Here is a 16,824-nt window from a genome sequence, read left to right on the forward strand (position 1 = left end):
AATTAAAGTTGAATAACAGAAAAAAAAAATTACATAAGTTAAGTGTCAGTTGTGCAATCTACACTGATTAGGCTGATGTACTAGTATTTATATTAATTTTTCTCTTCCGGGTTAACATAATATAAAGAAATAACTTAAAAGAAATAGAGGAAATGGTGATTTCACTAACCAGAATGAGTCCTTTGATAATTTCATCGGTGTAATATTGTGGCTGCAATTCTTGCAAGGAAAGAAGATGACTGATCGGACTGTTTCTAGTCTCCGAATCACCATTGCGTTGCTCATCTAGCAAAGCTTGCAACATTATGTCACTCTCTTTCCCAACTATTTTTATCTTCTTTATGAGCCCTTGGCAGTTAACCCATCTTAGAATTGGAAAGAAATCTTCAATATTCGTTGCTTAAGCACATCTCATAGTTTCTTCCACAATCTCCCTGAACTTTCTTGCTTCTTCAAGTCCTTCTGTATCTTCACCATAATAACGCTTCCCTGAAAGCATTCTCATAATTATGTTATATGTTAGCTCCATGAACTTCGACTTCATCTCTACCTTAGCAAAGCCATGTCCCGATACATGATACAGTTTCCCTAGGAAAATCTTGATTTCATCTCTTCTAGTGTCTAAACACATGTTTAGGCGATTTGAAGAGAAGATCTCAAGAGTTCCTATGCGGCGAAGATTGCGCCATTGTTTTCCATATGAATCTGTCCCGAGCATGCTATAGTTGTAGCCTATGTATTTACCCACTAGCAATTTTGGGCGATTGGCGAAAATGATGTCATTTGTAGTGAAACATTCCTTGACGGCTGATGGAGAGGAAACCACCACCACCAAACGAGACCCAAATCGAAGGGAGATTATGGAACCATATTTTCGCGATAGAGTTTGGAGAGATCGTTGAAGGGTTTCTTTGAGGAGATGGAGATGACCCAAAATTGGAAGAGCAGGCAGGCTAGGAGGGAGGTTTTTTACTTGAGGAATTTGTTCGTGACAAAAGCTTGAAAGCCTAAAGGAGAAAAAGAACGAGGAAAGATGAGTATATAGCAACGTATGATCTTCCATTCTTGCTTCGAACGTGGATTGGGCTAACAAAGTTCTATGCTGTTTTTAAGTTAGTTCGTGGAAATATATACAAATCGAGCATGTCTATGGGGAAAGTAATTTTGTGCCGACTGGCTTTGCTCATTTGGGTCATTCCTACAAGCGGTGGATCTAGAAAATCTTAAATTTAGAAAGAATTTTGGATAATTACAATCGCGAAAATTTTTTGTTTAAATTAAATTTATTATAAATTTAAAATAAAAATATATAAAATTTATATATTTAATTTTATAAAAAAATCTTATTATATATCACTTTATATTGTATATCTTAAGTATATAATATATTAAAATAAATTAAATTTAAACAATAAAATCAATACGAATATACGTTAAGACCATTTAAAAATAGTCCATATAATCACTTTTTTTTTTCTTCAAAAGACAAAATATCCCAATCACTATTAATTGAGTTACAGCATGAAAGGAAATTGCAATGGTAGTGGCGTGGCATGGGGACAACCATGTATCAATGTTTAAAAAATAGTTGGGAGAGGAAGGGATAATTAGTGAGTCTAATAATTATTGTACGTCTATATTAAATATATTTTAATTTAATTATTGATTATAATAAATTTATTTGAATTTTATAATTATCAATATCAAAAAAAAAAAAAAATTATGACTAACTTTCCCACACAAACACACAAGCGCATTGGACAATGGTCAATATGGATAGATGCTCTAAGTAAATTAGTTACAAGTCTGAGTCCAATTATTATAAAGAAATTGGTAGCCAGGATTGGCTTATTTTTGTTAAGATGGAGTTCAGCTGGCTTCCATATAGTTTTATGTGATTCCTGCTGATTAACTATAGTTCAATGAGTTTGTATTCACATAAGATTCATCAAGCTTTTATAGATCACTATCGTCATCATTTTATTTAAGCTATTGAATTAGTAATTTAGTACTCAAATTCTTTTCTCAAAACTTAATTATTCTAAATTTAAATATGATCATGGATTCACATTTAATTCAGTTTATTTGAATCAGATCTAAAAAGGCATATAAGGTCTCGATTTAATCTGAACTCTATTTGTTATATATAAAAATATATTTAATTATTTTTTTTAATAATTTTTATATTTAAAAATAGACATAAAATTTAAATTGATCCCAAAATTGTAAATATATAATATATGATCAAATTTGCTCAAAACATTGTTAGCCGTTTGAATGGAAAGGAAATTTCATCCACTAGTGAAAGTGAATTTCAAGTAATTTTATAACTCTCTCTATCTCTCTCTATTTATTTTTTCCTTTTTCCTCTTTGTGCTTTGCCCTTAAGGTTCAACTCGAGCCTTCTAATGATTTAAAGGTTTCTCATTCCCCTACTGGGCAAGGGAAGCTCATTCCCTTCTCGATTGTGGGTTTACCCTCCCCACAATCAGATGGGATGTATATAGTCTTTTGGTTTTGGTGTCTTTGCAGATCTGTTCTTCAAGAAGAGTGTTTTTCATTTTGATTTGTTAGTGCCTTTTGGTGGTTATGATTAGTGCCTATGTGCTTTCTCTGTTTCTCTTGCAGGCTTCCTTTGGTTGCCTATCATCTCAAGGACATTAACAATGCCATGCCCATGGCCTATGGTCTCTCATGGCTAGATGAGAACGCGAATGCAAATGCCTAGAGCTTTGTCTTAACGCCACTAGTTCTCCAGCTTATCCTTGGCTTTGTTATCTTTTCTTGTCATGGTTCTCCTAGTTTAACAGCTTTCTGGGATGGATGATTTTGGGTCTAAGGGACATTATTTTGCTTTTTTTTTTTTTTTTCTTGCTTGCATGTCATCACGTGGATCGATCTCCCCTAATTTTGGCTTCTCAATATTTGCGGATGTCCTTCCTAGGTAAAAGTTCGGCTCTTGGCCTGGTCTGGCTGAGTCTCCTTTGTCCAAATTGAGCACCCGATAGCTCTAGTTTTTTTTCCCCTCGGCTTTAAGCCTTCTTTTCACAAACTTGAGTGTGAGCTATACTAGATTTATTTGTATTTTTTATAGGAAAAATTTATATTTAGTCATTATATTTTAACTAAACTAAATACTTAATCTTATATTTTAAAAAATATATTATTAAGTCTATTTATTTTACTTCTGTTAAATTATTTAGTCCATCCACCCATTTTTCTGTTAGTCAATATTAGTTAAACTATAATTTAGCCCTCTATTTTAATAAAACTTATTATATAGTCCATGTATTTTGAAAAATATATTAATTAGTTTCTATAATTTAATTCAATTAATAATTTAGTCCCATAATTATTTTTTATACATAAACTATTCTAATCCTCGCCCCATTATTTTTCTCCTACCCTCCCTTATTTCTTTCTCCTCATGTTTTTTCTCCTTCATTCTCACACCCTTCTTCCCCTCATTTTCTATCTTTGTTTTCATTTTTTGATAAAAAAAAAAATTGTACAAGTTGTTTGCACAAAAATGTTAATAAACTTCTCAAGATCTCTAAGTAATTAAGGAAAATTATTTTTCAAAATAAAAAAAATACAAAAATGATGTTCACAGAATTGATTGAATATACTAAATCAATTTTTAAGAAAAATGTAAATTCGGATTTAGTTTACACGTAGCAAAATTTTCTTTTGTATCCAAAAATATATTTTTCTAAAATATTGTGTTTTTTAAAGTATAAAAATCAATTAATCAGTTTTACTAAAATAGAGAGACTAAATAGTAGTATTTTTTCAAAATATAGATTAATTAATTAGTTTTCTTAAGATAGAGCGACTAAATATTAGTTTGATTGTGATTAATTTAATGAAAAATTTAATTAGGGACTAAATAGTTTAACGTGAAAGCAAAATACATGAATTAAATAATATATTTTTTAAAATATAAAAATTAAATAATATATTTTTTAAAATACATAAATTAAATCATTAATTTTATTAAAATATAAATACTAAATAATAATTTTTTTTCTTTTTCGCGCCTTGAGCTATGTAATCTACCAATCATTAATGAAAATTCTGTTATTTAGAAAAAAAAAAAAACAAAACAAAAAAAAACAAAAAGAAAAAAGGTGAAGGTCCGGTGAAGGTCCAGCGAATGGCATCAATTTGCTTGGATATGCATATCAACTTTAGACCAAAAAAAGAACTTCCATATACTTGAATGTCCTCCCTTCATTGAAATGTATTTCAACAGAAAAAAGACAATGAGAAGAATTAGCCCCATTCCCAAGCTGACAAGTATTTATCAGATTGGAATGTCCATGAATCAATGCATTAATTCCTGGAAACTTGCATCCATTTCTGTTTTAAGGAAGCCATCAGCCTCATCAGTACCTGCTACTAATTCCAATGCTAATATTTCAGAAGTTATGACCCGCATTCCTTAAGTCTTTACTGTAAAATCAAACTTGTATCATCATAAGAGCGTGCTATTTTGACATATATATTAATAAGTATGATATTCATGTTATGGATAATTTATAATTTTTATTTTTTAATTATATTTTAAATAAGATAAATTATTATTATTATTATTATTATTATTATTAAATTATTTTTTAATTAAAATTATTAAATTTTTAATTATATTCTAAATAAGATAAATTATTATTATTATTAAATTATTTTTTAACTAAAATTTCTCTCTTATTTTATTTAATGTTATAAATTTTTATCTATTATAATAATAAATTTTTAATTAATTTATGGTATAAATAATTAAAATACCTATTTATTTCTACATATATATATATATATATATATATATATATATATATATATATATATATATATATATATATATATATAGTTTTCATGATTACTTCATTCAAATATAATAAAATTACTTTATTCAAAAAATAATCTAAACTTTATGAAATTGTTATATTTTATCTCATAATTTATGTAAATTGATTTTTTTTTAGATTACAGAAAATATATTAGATTAATAAGAAAATAATGTTATTTAAAAAATATATAAATATAATTTTTTATTATTAATATAATAAAGAAATATATTAAATTACTAATAATGAATTGAATTATTTAATTTTAATAATAATGAAAATATATAACATTATTATTAATTAAAAATAATATTTTATTATATTATTTTTTTAAAATATTATATCTTTAAATTTTTATAAAATGCAAATTTTTTTATTAATTTGATATATTTTTATAAAATAATTTTTTCAAAAAATGTTATCATTTTACATAAATTTATGATATAAGATAAATATAGTTTATAAAAATTAAAATTTTAAAATATCATCATTTTTTATTAATGTAATAAATGTTAAAAATGCATGCTATTTTTTAAAAGACAGATTTTATAGTTTTAATATTATAATTTTATTTTTTTAATCATCTGTACTTATATTTAAATTTTTAATGTAATCATATTTACATTCCATTTTTGAAATTTTACTTCTATATAAAAATATAGTTGAGAGATATTTTATGTATAAAATTTAGATATTTAATTAAAATTTAAAAATATTACTATTGAAAATTAAAGATAATAAAATATGAATAATTAAAATATTAGTTATAATTGTATTCGATATACAATTATAATGAAATAAAAAATTAAAAAGTTTAAGAAATATTAGATAAGAAATTTATAAAAAAAGTAATTAAATAAATATTAATTAAATATATTTAAATAAATAAAATGTGAGAATAATAACTAATAACTTTAGAAAAAGTAATAAAAAAATTAGAGTAAATTCAAAAAAGATTTGAGAGCACTTAAGTAAAATGAAAAGACTTGGTAAGAGGAGAGCGGTTGATATGCATCAAATGTCTCATGTAACATATTATGTATTGACAAATAAATATAAACCATTTAAATAAAAGTTTAATTTTATAATTAAATATTATTTAATTGAAAAATTATAACAAAAGCACTTAAATTTAATTTTTATAACAGTAAAATCTATCTCATTTATTTGACCATTTCAATTCAATAACCATAAGCTAGCCATAAAGATAATCATAATAATAAGCATTAATTAATTTTAGGAAAGTGAAATAAAAAGAATATTAAATTATTAATACCAAAATTAATATATATATATATATATATATATATATATATATATATATATAAAGCAAAGAAATATTCTTTGAAAAGTTTATCACATGTTACTTTCTATAAATACTCTCATTTATACTAATTATTATTTAATTTTCCTTTTCTCTTTTAAGTATCATTATTATTTATAACACTACCTTAACATTTATGATTTAAATTGTTATTTCTTTAAAATTTGATTTTTAAAAAATTAAAACCTTTTTATAATTAAATATAATATTTAAACATTATTTATATTATTTTTTTATAAATTTATTTATGTAAAAATATTATTTTTCACATATTACCTTTAATAATAATAATAATAATAATAATAATAATAATAATAATAATAATAATAATAATAATAGTTTAAAATAAAAAATTAGTTTAAGAGATAGTAATAATAATAATCACCTTCCATAAATACTCTCATCTATACTAATTATTATTTAATTTTTTTCTTATTTAAATTTTAATTATTATTATCATTTACAATACTACCTTAACATTTATTATTTATATTATTATTTTCTTTAAAATTTAATTTTTAAAAATTAAAAACTTCCATAATTAAATGCAATATTTAAAAATTATTTATATTATTTTATAAATGCTAATTATTATTTAATTTTCTATTTCTCTTTTAATTATCATTATTATTTATAATATTAGCTTAACATTTATAATTTAAATTATTATTTTCTTTAAAATTTGATTTAAAAAAAAAGACCTTTTATGATTAAATGTAATATTTAAAAATTATTTGTATTATTTTTTTATAAATTTATTTATACGAAAATATTATTTATTACATGTTACCCTTAATAATAATAATAATAATAATAATAATAATAATAATAATAATAATAATAATAATAAGTCATTGATAGCCATTAGTTTAAGAAAATTGACTGTTAATTTGTAATCTCATAATTAATCATAAATATTCTCTTTTATATTAATTATTATTTAATTTTTTATTTCTCTTTTAATTATTATTGTTATTTACAATACTACTTTTATATCTATAATTTAAATTATTATTTTCTTTAAAAATTTAATTTTTAAAAATTAAGACATTTTATAATTAAATATAATATTTAAAAATTATTTATAATATTTTATAAATACTAATTATTATTTAATGTTTTATTACTCTTTTATTTATCATTATTATTTCTAATATTACCTTAACATTTTTTATTTAAATTATTATTTTCTTTAAAATTTAATTTTTAAAAAATTAAGACCTTTTATGATTAAACATAATACTTAAAAATTATTTAAATTATTTTTTTATAAATTCATTTATGTAAAAATATTATTTGCCATATGTTACCCTCTATAATAATAATAATAATAATAATAATAATAATAAAAGGACATTGATTGGCATTAGTTTAAAAAAATGACTATTAATGTGTGATTTCATAATCAACTATAATATAATTTAATCAACTTTAAATTATTTTATATCTTTAATAAATATTTTTATTACGTTGTTATATTTTCTATTATTTTTATTATTAAAAAATTTGAGAGACAAAAACTATAGTTTACATAGAAGTTATAAAAATAAAAAATAAAAATTTGACTTATTTATACTTAGTATGCATTATTTTTTATGTTAATAATTTAATATTCCTTTTATTTCACTTTCCTAAAATTAATTAAGGCTTATTATTATTATTATTATTATTATTATTATTATTATTATTATTATTATTATTATTATCAACCTATGACGATTTAAAGTAAATAGAAAATATTTTATTATTATAAAAATTAAATTTGAATGTTTGTTACTGCTTTTCGATTAAATAATATTTAATTATAAATTAATTTTTTATTTAAATAATTTTTATTTTTTTATTTTTTTAATAAGAATATTAAAGAAAATGTAGGAGTTGTGCTAATTGAGGATAAGTTGAGAGAAGGGAGATTGAGGTGGTTTGATCATGTGAAGCTGTAGACCCTTATTTTGTGATTTATTATGAGTATGTGCATTGAGGCTGTGAGGACCCAATGATAAAAAAATTATATGACTGTAAAATATAATTGGAGGCATGGAACAGAATTATTAATTCCGTAGCATGATCTTGAAAAAAAGAATAATATGTTGTTTTTGGGAAATTAATTTAATTTAAATAAAATTTTGTTTTGTTTAAATTTAAAATGGGTAGTTCTAAAATGGACCTAATTGAGTTTGATTGCGCCCCATGGGGAAAGCCTAGTTATGAATTTTAAATAAGATCTATTTAATTTATTTTTTGAAAATTAAAATAAGAAAATATCTTTTTCTCTATCCATCTCCTATAAAAACTCACTCTCTCCTTTTGGCCCCACTCTCTTTCTCACTCTCTATTGGTGCCACCCCCTTTCACTCTCTTCCTATTTGTTGGAACACCTCACCCATATCCCAATCTCACCTAAATTCCTCAATCTCAGTTGTTTAAGTTATTTGAACCTTGTCACACTAGGACTTCAAACCCTACCACACCTCTTCCTCACTTCCTATTGGTGCCTTCCCGTTCTCCTTCCCCTCTCTTCCTATTGGTTGAAACACCTCATCCAAATCTTAGTCTCACCCAAATTCTGCAATCCTAGTTGTTTAAGTTATCTGAACTTTATCACCCTAGGACTCCAAACCCTATCACACCTCTCTCCCAAAATCCTATAAATACCCCACTGACAAAAAAAAAAAAAAGGGAGGAGGAGGAGAAGACAAAAAAATAATAATAATAAAAAAAGGAAAAAAATTAAAGAGAGGAATAACCAAAATTCTTTTAATTCTTCTTTCTTTCTAGTGATATTTCTTAAAGGTTAGTTTTTTTTATTTTCTTTTCAAGATATAAGCCATGTAATGTTTAATTATATATTCCTTGTTTTTAATTTATTTTATATGTTCATATAGATCATGTAATCATGTTTAATTTGAGGGGGTACACAACTCTGCACATATTCAGTTTTCTATCTCTCATATTTTTATTATTTTTCATTATTTTCTGAATCTGTAAAAAATTTGTAAAAATTATATTCATATTCTACACGAAATTCTATTAATTTTAGGCTCAAGTATCACTAAAAAAGCTTTAATATTTTGTAAGTTATGGCTGTTTAAAGTTAGAATTTCTGTAAAATCTGATTTGCAGGATACCTGACTTGTGGAGCCTATATCTCCCTTGTTTCTTAATATTTTTGTGTAAATCTGGTGTCTAAAATTAAGTTTGGAATCTTGTGAATCTTTTCAAATTAGTTTCGCATGCATATCTGTTATGGTTGGTAAGTTATGAATTTTACAAAAAAGTAGTGTGATTCTGTTACTGGAAAAAGTTAGAATTTGTGTAGACCATTCGGCTAGGGTTTTGTTTGGTTTATAAATTTTATGATGTTATATGATGTTTTGGCTATCTTTTGTAATTTTTTTCATGATTTTTAGGCTTGTCTAACTATTTTTCAAAAATCAAATTTCTTACTACTATCAATCTGTTAGAATTTGGAAATTGTATATTTATGCATGTTCTTGTATTTTCTTGGGTTCCAATTGATGTTTGATCTGTTTTTTCTGTGCTTTTTTTTTTTAATTCAAGAAGTGTTATGAAGTGTTTGAAATATGTTAGAAGATGTGGACCCTTAGGTAGTTGTAACTAATTAGGAATCTTAACCCTTTAGAAGACTAGAGTTAAAATCCAATGTAAATTGTTATTAATATTTTCTTATTTTCTTTATTTCTTTTATTTTCTTTAGTTTCTTTATTTTTTATTACAAACAAAATTGGTAAGTAACCCTAAGGTAAGTACCAAAGAGGGCATCTGCGTGGAGCTTATATGGAGTTAAACGAGAGTAAGTCAGGGATATCATTACCATACTAGAAGAGAAGACCTTTTTTTAAAGGTAGCTTGCCCCAATGGCAACTGCATTTATCAATAGGTAAGTAGCCATAAACTCCTCGAATAACTATTGGCATGAAATTATAGTAATAATAGAATTTTTACTTGGTAAATTAAAATTAACTTTGTTTTTAATTTAATCGACTTTTGCATTTAATTAATTTAAATAAATACTTTGTAAATTAAAATTAATCTTGTTTGTAAATTAAACTAATATTGGCATGTAAAATAGATTTAATTTAATACTTGATAATTGTAAAATAAATTTGCATGTTAGAAATCTTTATTAGGTTGTGATTGTTTGGGCTTTATGTGATATTAGAATAAATTACGTATGTATATAATTAACTTAGTTCAATTGTCCTTAGGGTAACTTGGTGAAAATTAATTAATTAGGTTAAATAGAAATGTAGGGTTATTTGAAATTGAATTTGTTTGTAAATTAAATTCTCAATAATAAATTAATTTTATTCATATGGTAAATATCATTTAAATAATTAGCAACCCCATAGATAGGAATTACTTGTGCATGAAAATTATTTGTAAACAACAACCCTTTTGTGAATTACTTGCGTGTGTAGGATTACATTTTTTAGGATGAAGTTTAATAAAGGAATAATAAACAAGACTTTTAGAAACATTAGTAGAGGACTAGCACTCGAATTAACGAGGTTAGACCAGGCGTAAGGGGTGCCTAATACCTTCCCCTTACGTACCCACTGTCCTGAACCTAGACATTGGGCTATGGTAATGACGGTTGTGAAAACTCTGCAAAGAGTAAGTTGCCATCCATGACCCTCAAAAGAAACACTGAATATGTCCTGGTTATTACCCAAGTGGCGACTCCTGTCTATCTATGCCTTCGTGGCATAAATCCTTAGTACCGTGGTAGTGTTATGGGAAGATGGTACTTACCAGTAGTTTGATTCTATTAGGATTGTATGAAGTGCATGTCTAGAAAATGCTATCTAAGGAGGTGGTACTTAAGTGAGACCATTGTGACTCCACCATCTTTTATGGGCATTACTTGGTGTATTTTACATAATTCTAATGGATGATATTTGCCTAACGCTCCCCCCCCTCCCCGTACAGAAGCGTAGATATACTATAATACCCCTATTTGCATAGCCTGGTATATTTCACTATTCCGGTGATTGGTATCGGTCCGGACAATTAAGAGAATTAGAATCACGTCTAAGACACCTAGTTAAGCCCTGAACGTAAATAATTAGTAATTGCCAAATAGTTAAGATAAATAAGAAAAATAGAACACAAAAAGTTAAATGACCCGGAAGTCACGGCAATGGGTGACCTTCTCAGGAATGACTGTGAGGTCAGTCCAAACTCAAATTTCGAACCATAAAATGTAACGCTGCGGTCCTTAGAACTATGTGAACACAGTGGAAAAGAGAAAATCATAGAAAAGAATTGTTAAGCAGGTCAAATAATTAGGTCAGGGATCCGAAAGAAATATGAAATTACTTGCAAACCGAATCAAACCGGTGAGGGGTAATTTGGTCAATTCACCCTTAAAGCTGACTCCTGACCTAACTGTCTAATAAAATTGGAGAAAAGAAAATTTCAGGGTCAAGAATTAAATTAAAGAACTAATGAAAAAATAAATGCAAAAGAAAATGAAAAAGAAAAGAAATTCAAAAATAAAATGCTTTATGACATCATGTATGATCACATAAATAATTTTCCATTTAATTACCATTTTGACCAAGTCAATTTGATGATAAATACACATAAAAACAAATTAAAAGAAAAAAAAATAATTTTGGGTCTTCTTTTTTTTTTTGTGTTGTTGTCCTCATCTCTTTCCCTCTCTCATCCCTTTCATTTCCACCATGGGAGCTCACCTCAAGCTCTCATAAACCTTAAGTTTAGCCACAAATTTCCCTAACCCCCTTAAGTAAACGTTGCAAGTGGACCTTGTTATGCAGCTTGGATGTCATTAAAACCAAGGAAGTGAGGAAATTTGAAGGATATAAATTATGCTCCATAAGGTAAGGTTTCTTTCTACCTTGAATTGTTAAGTTATCTTTGAATTAAGGTTGTTAGTGAGAAATTTAGCTTATGAAGTGAAAGAAAATATGGGTGTATGGAGAGTTGAAATTTCGTCCAACCCTAGTCCCTTAGGGTTTTGATGATGTTTATGTGAATTAAATATGTAATTAGGCTTGATTGAATGTGTAGAAGTTGAATATCTACTTTAAATACATCAATCAAAACATATGCCAAAATTAGGGTTTGAGCATTTTGAAGAAATTGAAGAAAAAATTGAGAATTGGTCAGTTGATGTTATTGACCTTATTTGAGTTGAGAAATGGTCAATTGTGACCACTTGTGGTGTGTATGAATTCTTGGAACCAAGTTCCAATTCGGATTGGTGAAGGTCAATATACAGGCAGCTTGACCTAGGTCCTTTTCAAGGACCAAAACTAAAAATTTACCAACCCAATTGGTGTAAGGCCAATTGGAAATGAAACTAGACACAAAATGGCACATTTTTCATTTAGGAATCATGCTTAGAAAGTGACCGTAACTTAGTGAACAATTAGGCTAAATCCGAAATTGGCAAACTGACCTGTACAAAAATAACCAAATGAACAGTTGTTACATAAATGACCATAACTTGGTCTAGGAAGGTCCAAATAACCTAAATTTTTACCAGTAGAAAGCTGAGACATAGCCCTACAACTTTCATGAAGAAAATAAACCCAAAATTTGACCATAAGCTGTCCAAAAACTCACCTGCAGTCAACCCACAAAAACTGCCATTAACCAGTAAATGCCCAGAATTCTGGGTAACATCAAATCTGGCCAGCCATATTCAAATGGCCATAACTTAGGCTACAAAACTCCAAATGGAGTGATTCAAAAAGGGAAATAATGTTAAGACAATAAGGAACAGCTTCTATGAAGAAAACTTAGCCAAATTATCACAGCAACATGACCAATAGAACAGTGCAAAACTAAACACCAAAACTGAAAATTTGAAATTTATGCCTATGAGACTTGAAGTTTGAGAAAACAACCAAAACTAACAAATTAGGTAATCAAAATATGGTATGTGGGTGAAATTAGAATTCCCATACCTATTAAGCATTAGAAAGTCAACAAATTGACTTGAATAGCATTGTGAATAGTAACCCAGAAATACAAATTTCAAAGAACATCAAATTAAGCATATTAAAGTTAGATTTGAAATTATTTTTGGACTTACGATAATTGATGTATTGAAACACTGTAAAATTGTGTATTTCAGTAGAAAAGAATACCGGAAAGGAACCCGAAGTATTGAGTCAAGGCCAAGAGGTAACTCGTATAAGGTTTGTGCACAACATAGAATTTCTGTAAATTTTCTTCTGCAAATTGTTTTGAATGAATTGAGATATTAAATTGTAACTCAATGTATTGAAATGTTTATTATGCTTTTAACTTAAATTATTGAAAGTTTACTTGTATGTGTTTGAAATGACAATAAATGTTTAGTAAATTGCTAAGACAGTTTTGAAACCACAGTGTCATGACCATATATTTGAATGCCTCACTAGCATTACTAGTGGGGGAAATTAGTTTTGAATTTTGATTCCTTCTCTGGCTGAAGTGTTGAGGTGTGTGGCAATAGAAGAAGAAATTTGAATGGATATCCATATATTTGAGTTAGCTAGCCTTGTGATTTCTCATAAGCCTCCGGCTATTGAGATGAATATGTTTCGAATGGCATGATAAAACTGTGTGATTTTATGAAATTGATTTGAGAATTCCTAAATGAAATTGTTGGACTAAAAGTTTATAAATCATGTTTTGCATATGTCTTTTATTTTCAGCAATGTGTTTGAATAAGTATGATTGAATTATGCATAAATGTTATTTTAGTATGTTGTGCACCACTGAGTCATAGTACTCAGCGATGACTGTTATTGCTATTGCAGATATAAAGACTAGAGGGGCAGCAGAGTGAGCTGCTGAGGATCTTGGAGCCACATTTCCTAAAGTTTTTTCGGGTATAAATTTATACCCTGAATGTAATATTTATATTTATGTATGTAACTGTATGTATATGTAAAAACTGGTCATGACCAGTTGTATAAAGTAGTAATAATATTATTTTGGATTTGCTAATGTAAGTGGTTGATAAATGTAATTTGTTTTTATTTTAATAAAAAATGAATGGAAATATTGAGTACTATTTTGATGACAATTGAGTTGTGAATTATTAATTTGAATTTTGGAGTTTGAGAAATGACGTTGAAGTTTGTTGTGGTAGTTGTTGAGTTGATGAAATAAATTATTGGAAGTATTTTTACTGTAACACCCCCGTTTGCATAGCCTGGTAAATTTCACTGTTCTGGTGACTGGTGTCGGTCCGGACAATTAAGGGAATTAGAACCACACTTAAGACAACTAGATAAGCCATAAACACAAATAATTAGTAATGTTCAATTAGTTAAGTATAAATAAGAAAAACAGAACAAAAGAAGTTAAACGAGCCGAGAGTCACAGCGATGGGTGACTTTCTCGGGAATGACTGCGAAGTCATTTTAAACTCAAATTTCGAATCGTAAAAAGTGACACTGCGGTCCTTAGGACCCTTATGGACACAGTGGAAAAGAGAAAATCACGAAAAAGAACTATTAAGTCAGTCAAATAATTAGGTCAGGGAACCGAAAGAAATATGAAATTATTTGCAAACCGGGATGAACCGGCGAGGGGCAATTTGGTCAATTGACCCCGAGAGCTGACTCCTGACCTAACTGTCAAATAAAATCGGAGAAAAGAAAATTTTGGAATAGAGAATTAAATTAAAGAACTAATAGCAAAAAATAAATAGAAAAAAAAAGGAAGAAGTTAGAAAAGTCAAAGGTGATGACATCATGAATGATGTCATAAAAGATTAATTAAATTATTTTATTAAATTGGGAATTTTGGTCTTCAAAAAGGGATAAAGATAAAGAAAACAAAAGAAAAAAAAAATTTAGAAAAAGGTCTTCTTCTCCCTTGGTTGCCGCCCCATCCTTCCCCCATAAACCCTCCATGAAAATCCTTCATTTAAGCCTACATCTAAGCTTAAATTCCTTCACCCAAACTACATAACTCCCTTAAATACCTCACTAGACCTTGCAATCTCAACTTAAGCACAAGAAAGAAAGAAGAAAAGGAGAGGAAAATTGAAGATTTAGAATCCAAAGCAAAGGTTAGTGTGCTAACTTTCAATTTTCTACTTCAAATGCATGTTTAGGTATTTAAGTGAGCTTAGAACTTGATTAAATGAAACAAATATGGGGAAGGACCATTGCTGAAATTTTGGCCTAGTTGAAGGGAGTATGAATTGCATGAATTAAATGAGTTAAAATGAGTTTAAAAGACTTAATTAGTTGAATGATGATAGTTTGGAATTTTGAATTTGTTAATGGCAACAAAGTAGTGAAATTAGGGTTTGAATGCTAGGGTTTGTGAACCAAATTTTGGAGAAATGCTTAAATGATGACTTTGGTCTATTATGAGATGAAAAATGGTCAATAATGACCAAAAGAGATGTGTGGGAATTGTTGGAATGAAAACCAAATTCGTAGGTCAAATGGTCATGCTGTTGGCAGCATGACCAAACCAACTTTGAAGGACCAAAACGGAAATTTTACATGTCCAATTGATATACCACCAATTGGGGATGAAAATAGACATAAAATAGCACAATTTTCATTGAGGAACCATGGCCAAAAACTGACTAAAATTTGGTGAACCAATTGACCAAAGTGAAATGAGAGCAGGCTGTCACTGCACCAAACTGACCAAATGAAACTGTTCATTTGGCCATAATTCGAGCTAAACAGGTCAAATTGACCTGAAATTTTACCAGCAATTAGATAAGATATATATCTAAAACTTTCATGAAGAACACCACCCCAAATTATGTCATTAACCCATTCAAATTATTGAGCAAAGTTGAGTTACTGTACCTGCGATTCTGCAGAATTCTATTTGAGCAGTAATGTTTGAAGGGCTATAACTCTTTCTAGGAAACTCGGATTTAGGTGATTCTTGAACCGATGGAAACCTAAGACATAGTAGAACATTTCATATGAAGAAAGTTAGACCAAATTATGAACTTAGCTTGATCAAATTACTGAACAAAATTGGACCAAAAATCTGCCAGAACTAAAATCTCAGCATGAACAGTGCACGTGAACAGTAACTGTATTTCGGCTATAACTTGAGCTAAAAAACTCCGATTGGGGTGATCGAAAAATGAGAATACACTTAAGACAATAAGAAACATTTTCTATGAAGGAAGTTTTGCCAAATTCCAACAGTAGATTGACCAATGGAACAGTGCAACTTCGAAGCACCAAAACCGAAAATTGGCAATTTTGCCAAAATGACTTAAGCCTTGAGAAAATGACCAAAACCAACAAGTTTAATGGCCAAAATGTGGTACGTGGGTGAAGTTGGAGTTCCCATACCTATTAAGCCTTAAAAAGTCAACAATTTGACTTGAATAGTGTAGTGAATAGTAACCCGAAACACAAAAATTTCAAAAATGTCGAAATTAGCACATTAGAGCTAGATATAAGTGAAGTTAAATTTATTTTTGGATTTATGTTAAATTATGGTACTGAAACACTATAAAATTATGTGTTTCAGTGGAAAAGAATACCAGGACAGAACCCGAGGAGTCGAGTTAAGGCCAAAAGGCGACTCATTTGAGGTTTGTACACAACATCACTATGCTTTAAAATGTGTTGATAAAGTGAATGAAATATGTATTTTACATTTGCTTTGAAT

At 27.5% G+C, this 16,824-nt stretch overlaps 1 protein-coding gene across 1 annotated transcript; it reads right to left on the minus strand.

Moving 5' to 3' along the window:
* Positions 1–400: 400 nt before the first annotated feature.
* Positions 401–1,063, minus strand: LOC131181398 (cytochrome P450 81Q32-like). Its single transcript, XM_058149450.1, has one exon. It carries the CDS (start codon positions 1,061–1,063, stop codon positions 401–403), a length of 663 nt encoding a protein of 220 aa, XP_058005433.1.
* Positions 1,064–16,824: the final 15,761 nt, after the last annotated feature.

The sequence above is a fragment of the Hevea brasiliensis genome, chromosome 7 (assembly GCF_030052815.1).
Source record: "Hevea brasiliensis isolate MT/VB/25A 57/8 chromosome 7, ASM3005281v1, whole genome shotgun sequence".
Classification (NCBI taxonomy): domain Eukaryota; kingdom Viridiplantae; phylum Streptophyta; class Magnoliopsida; order Malpighiales; family Euphorbiaceae; genus Hevea; species Hevea brasiliensis.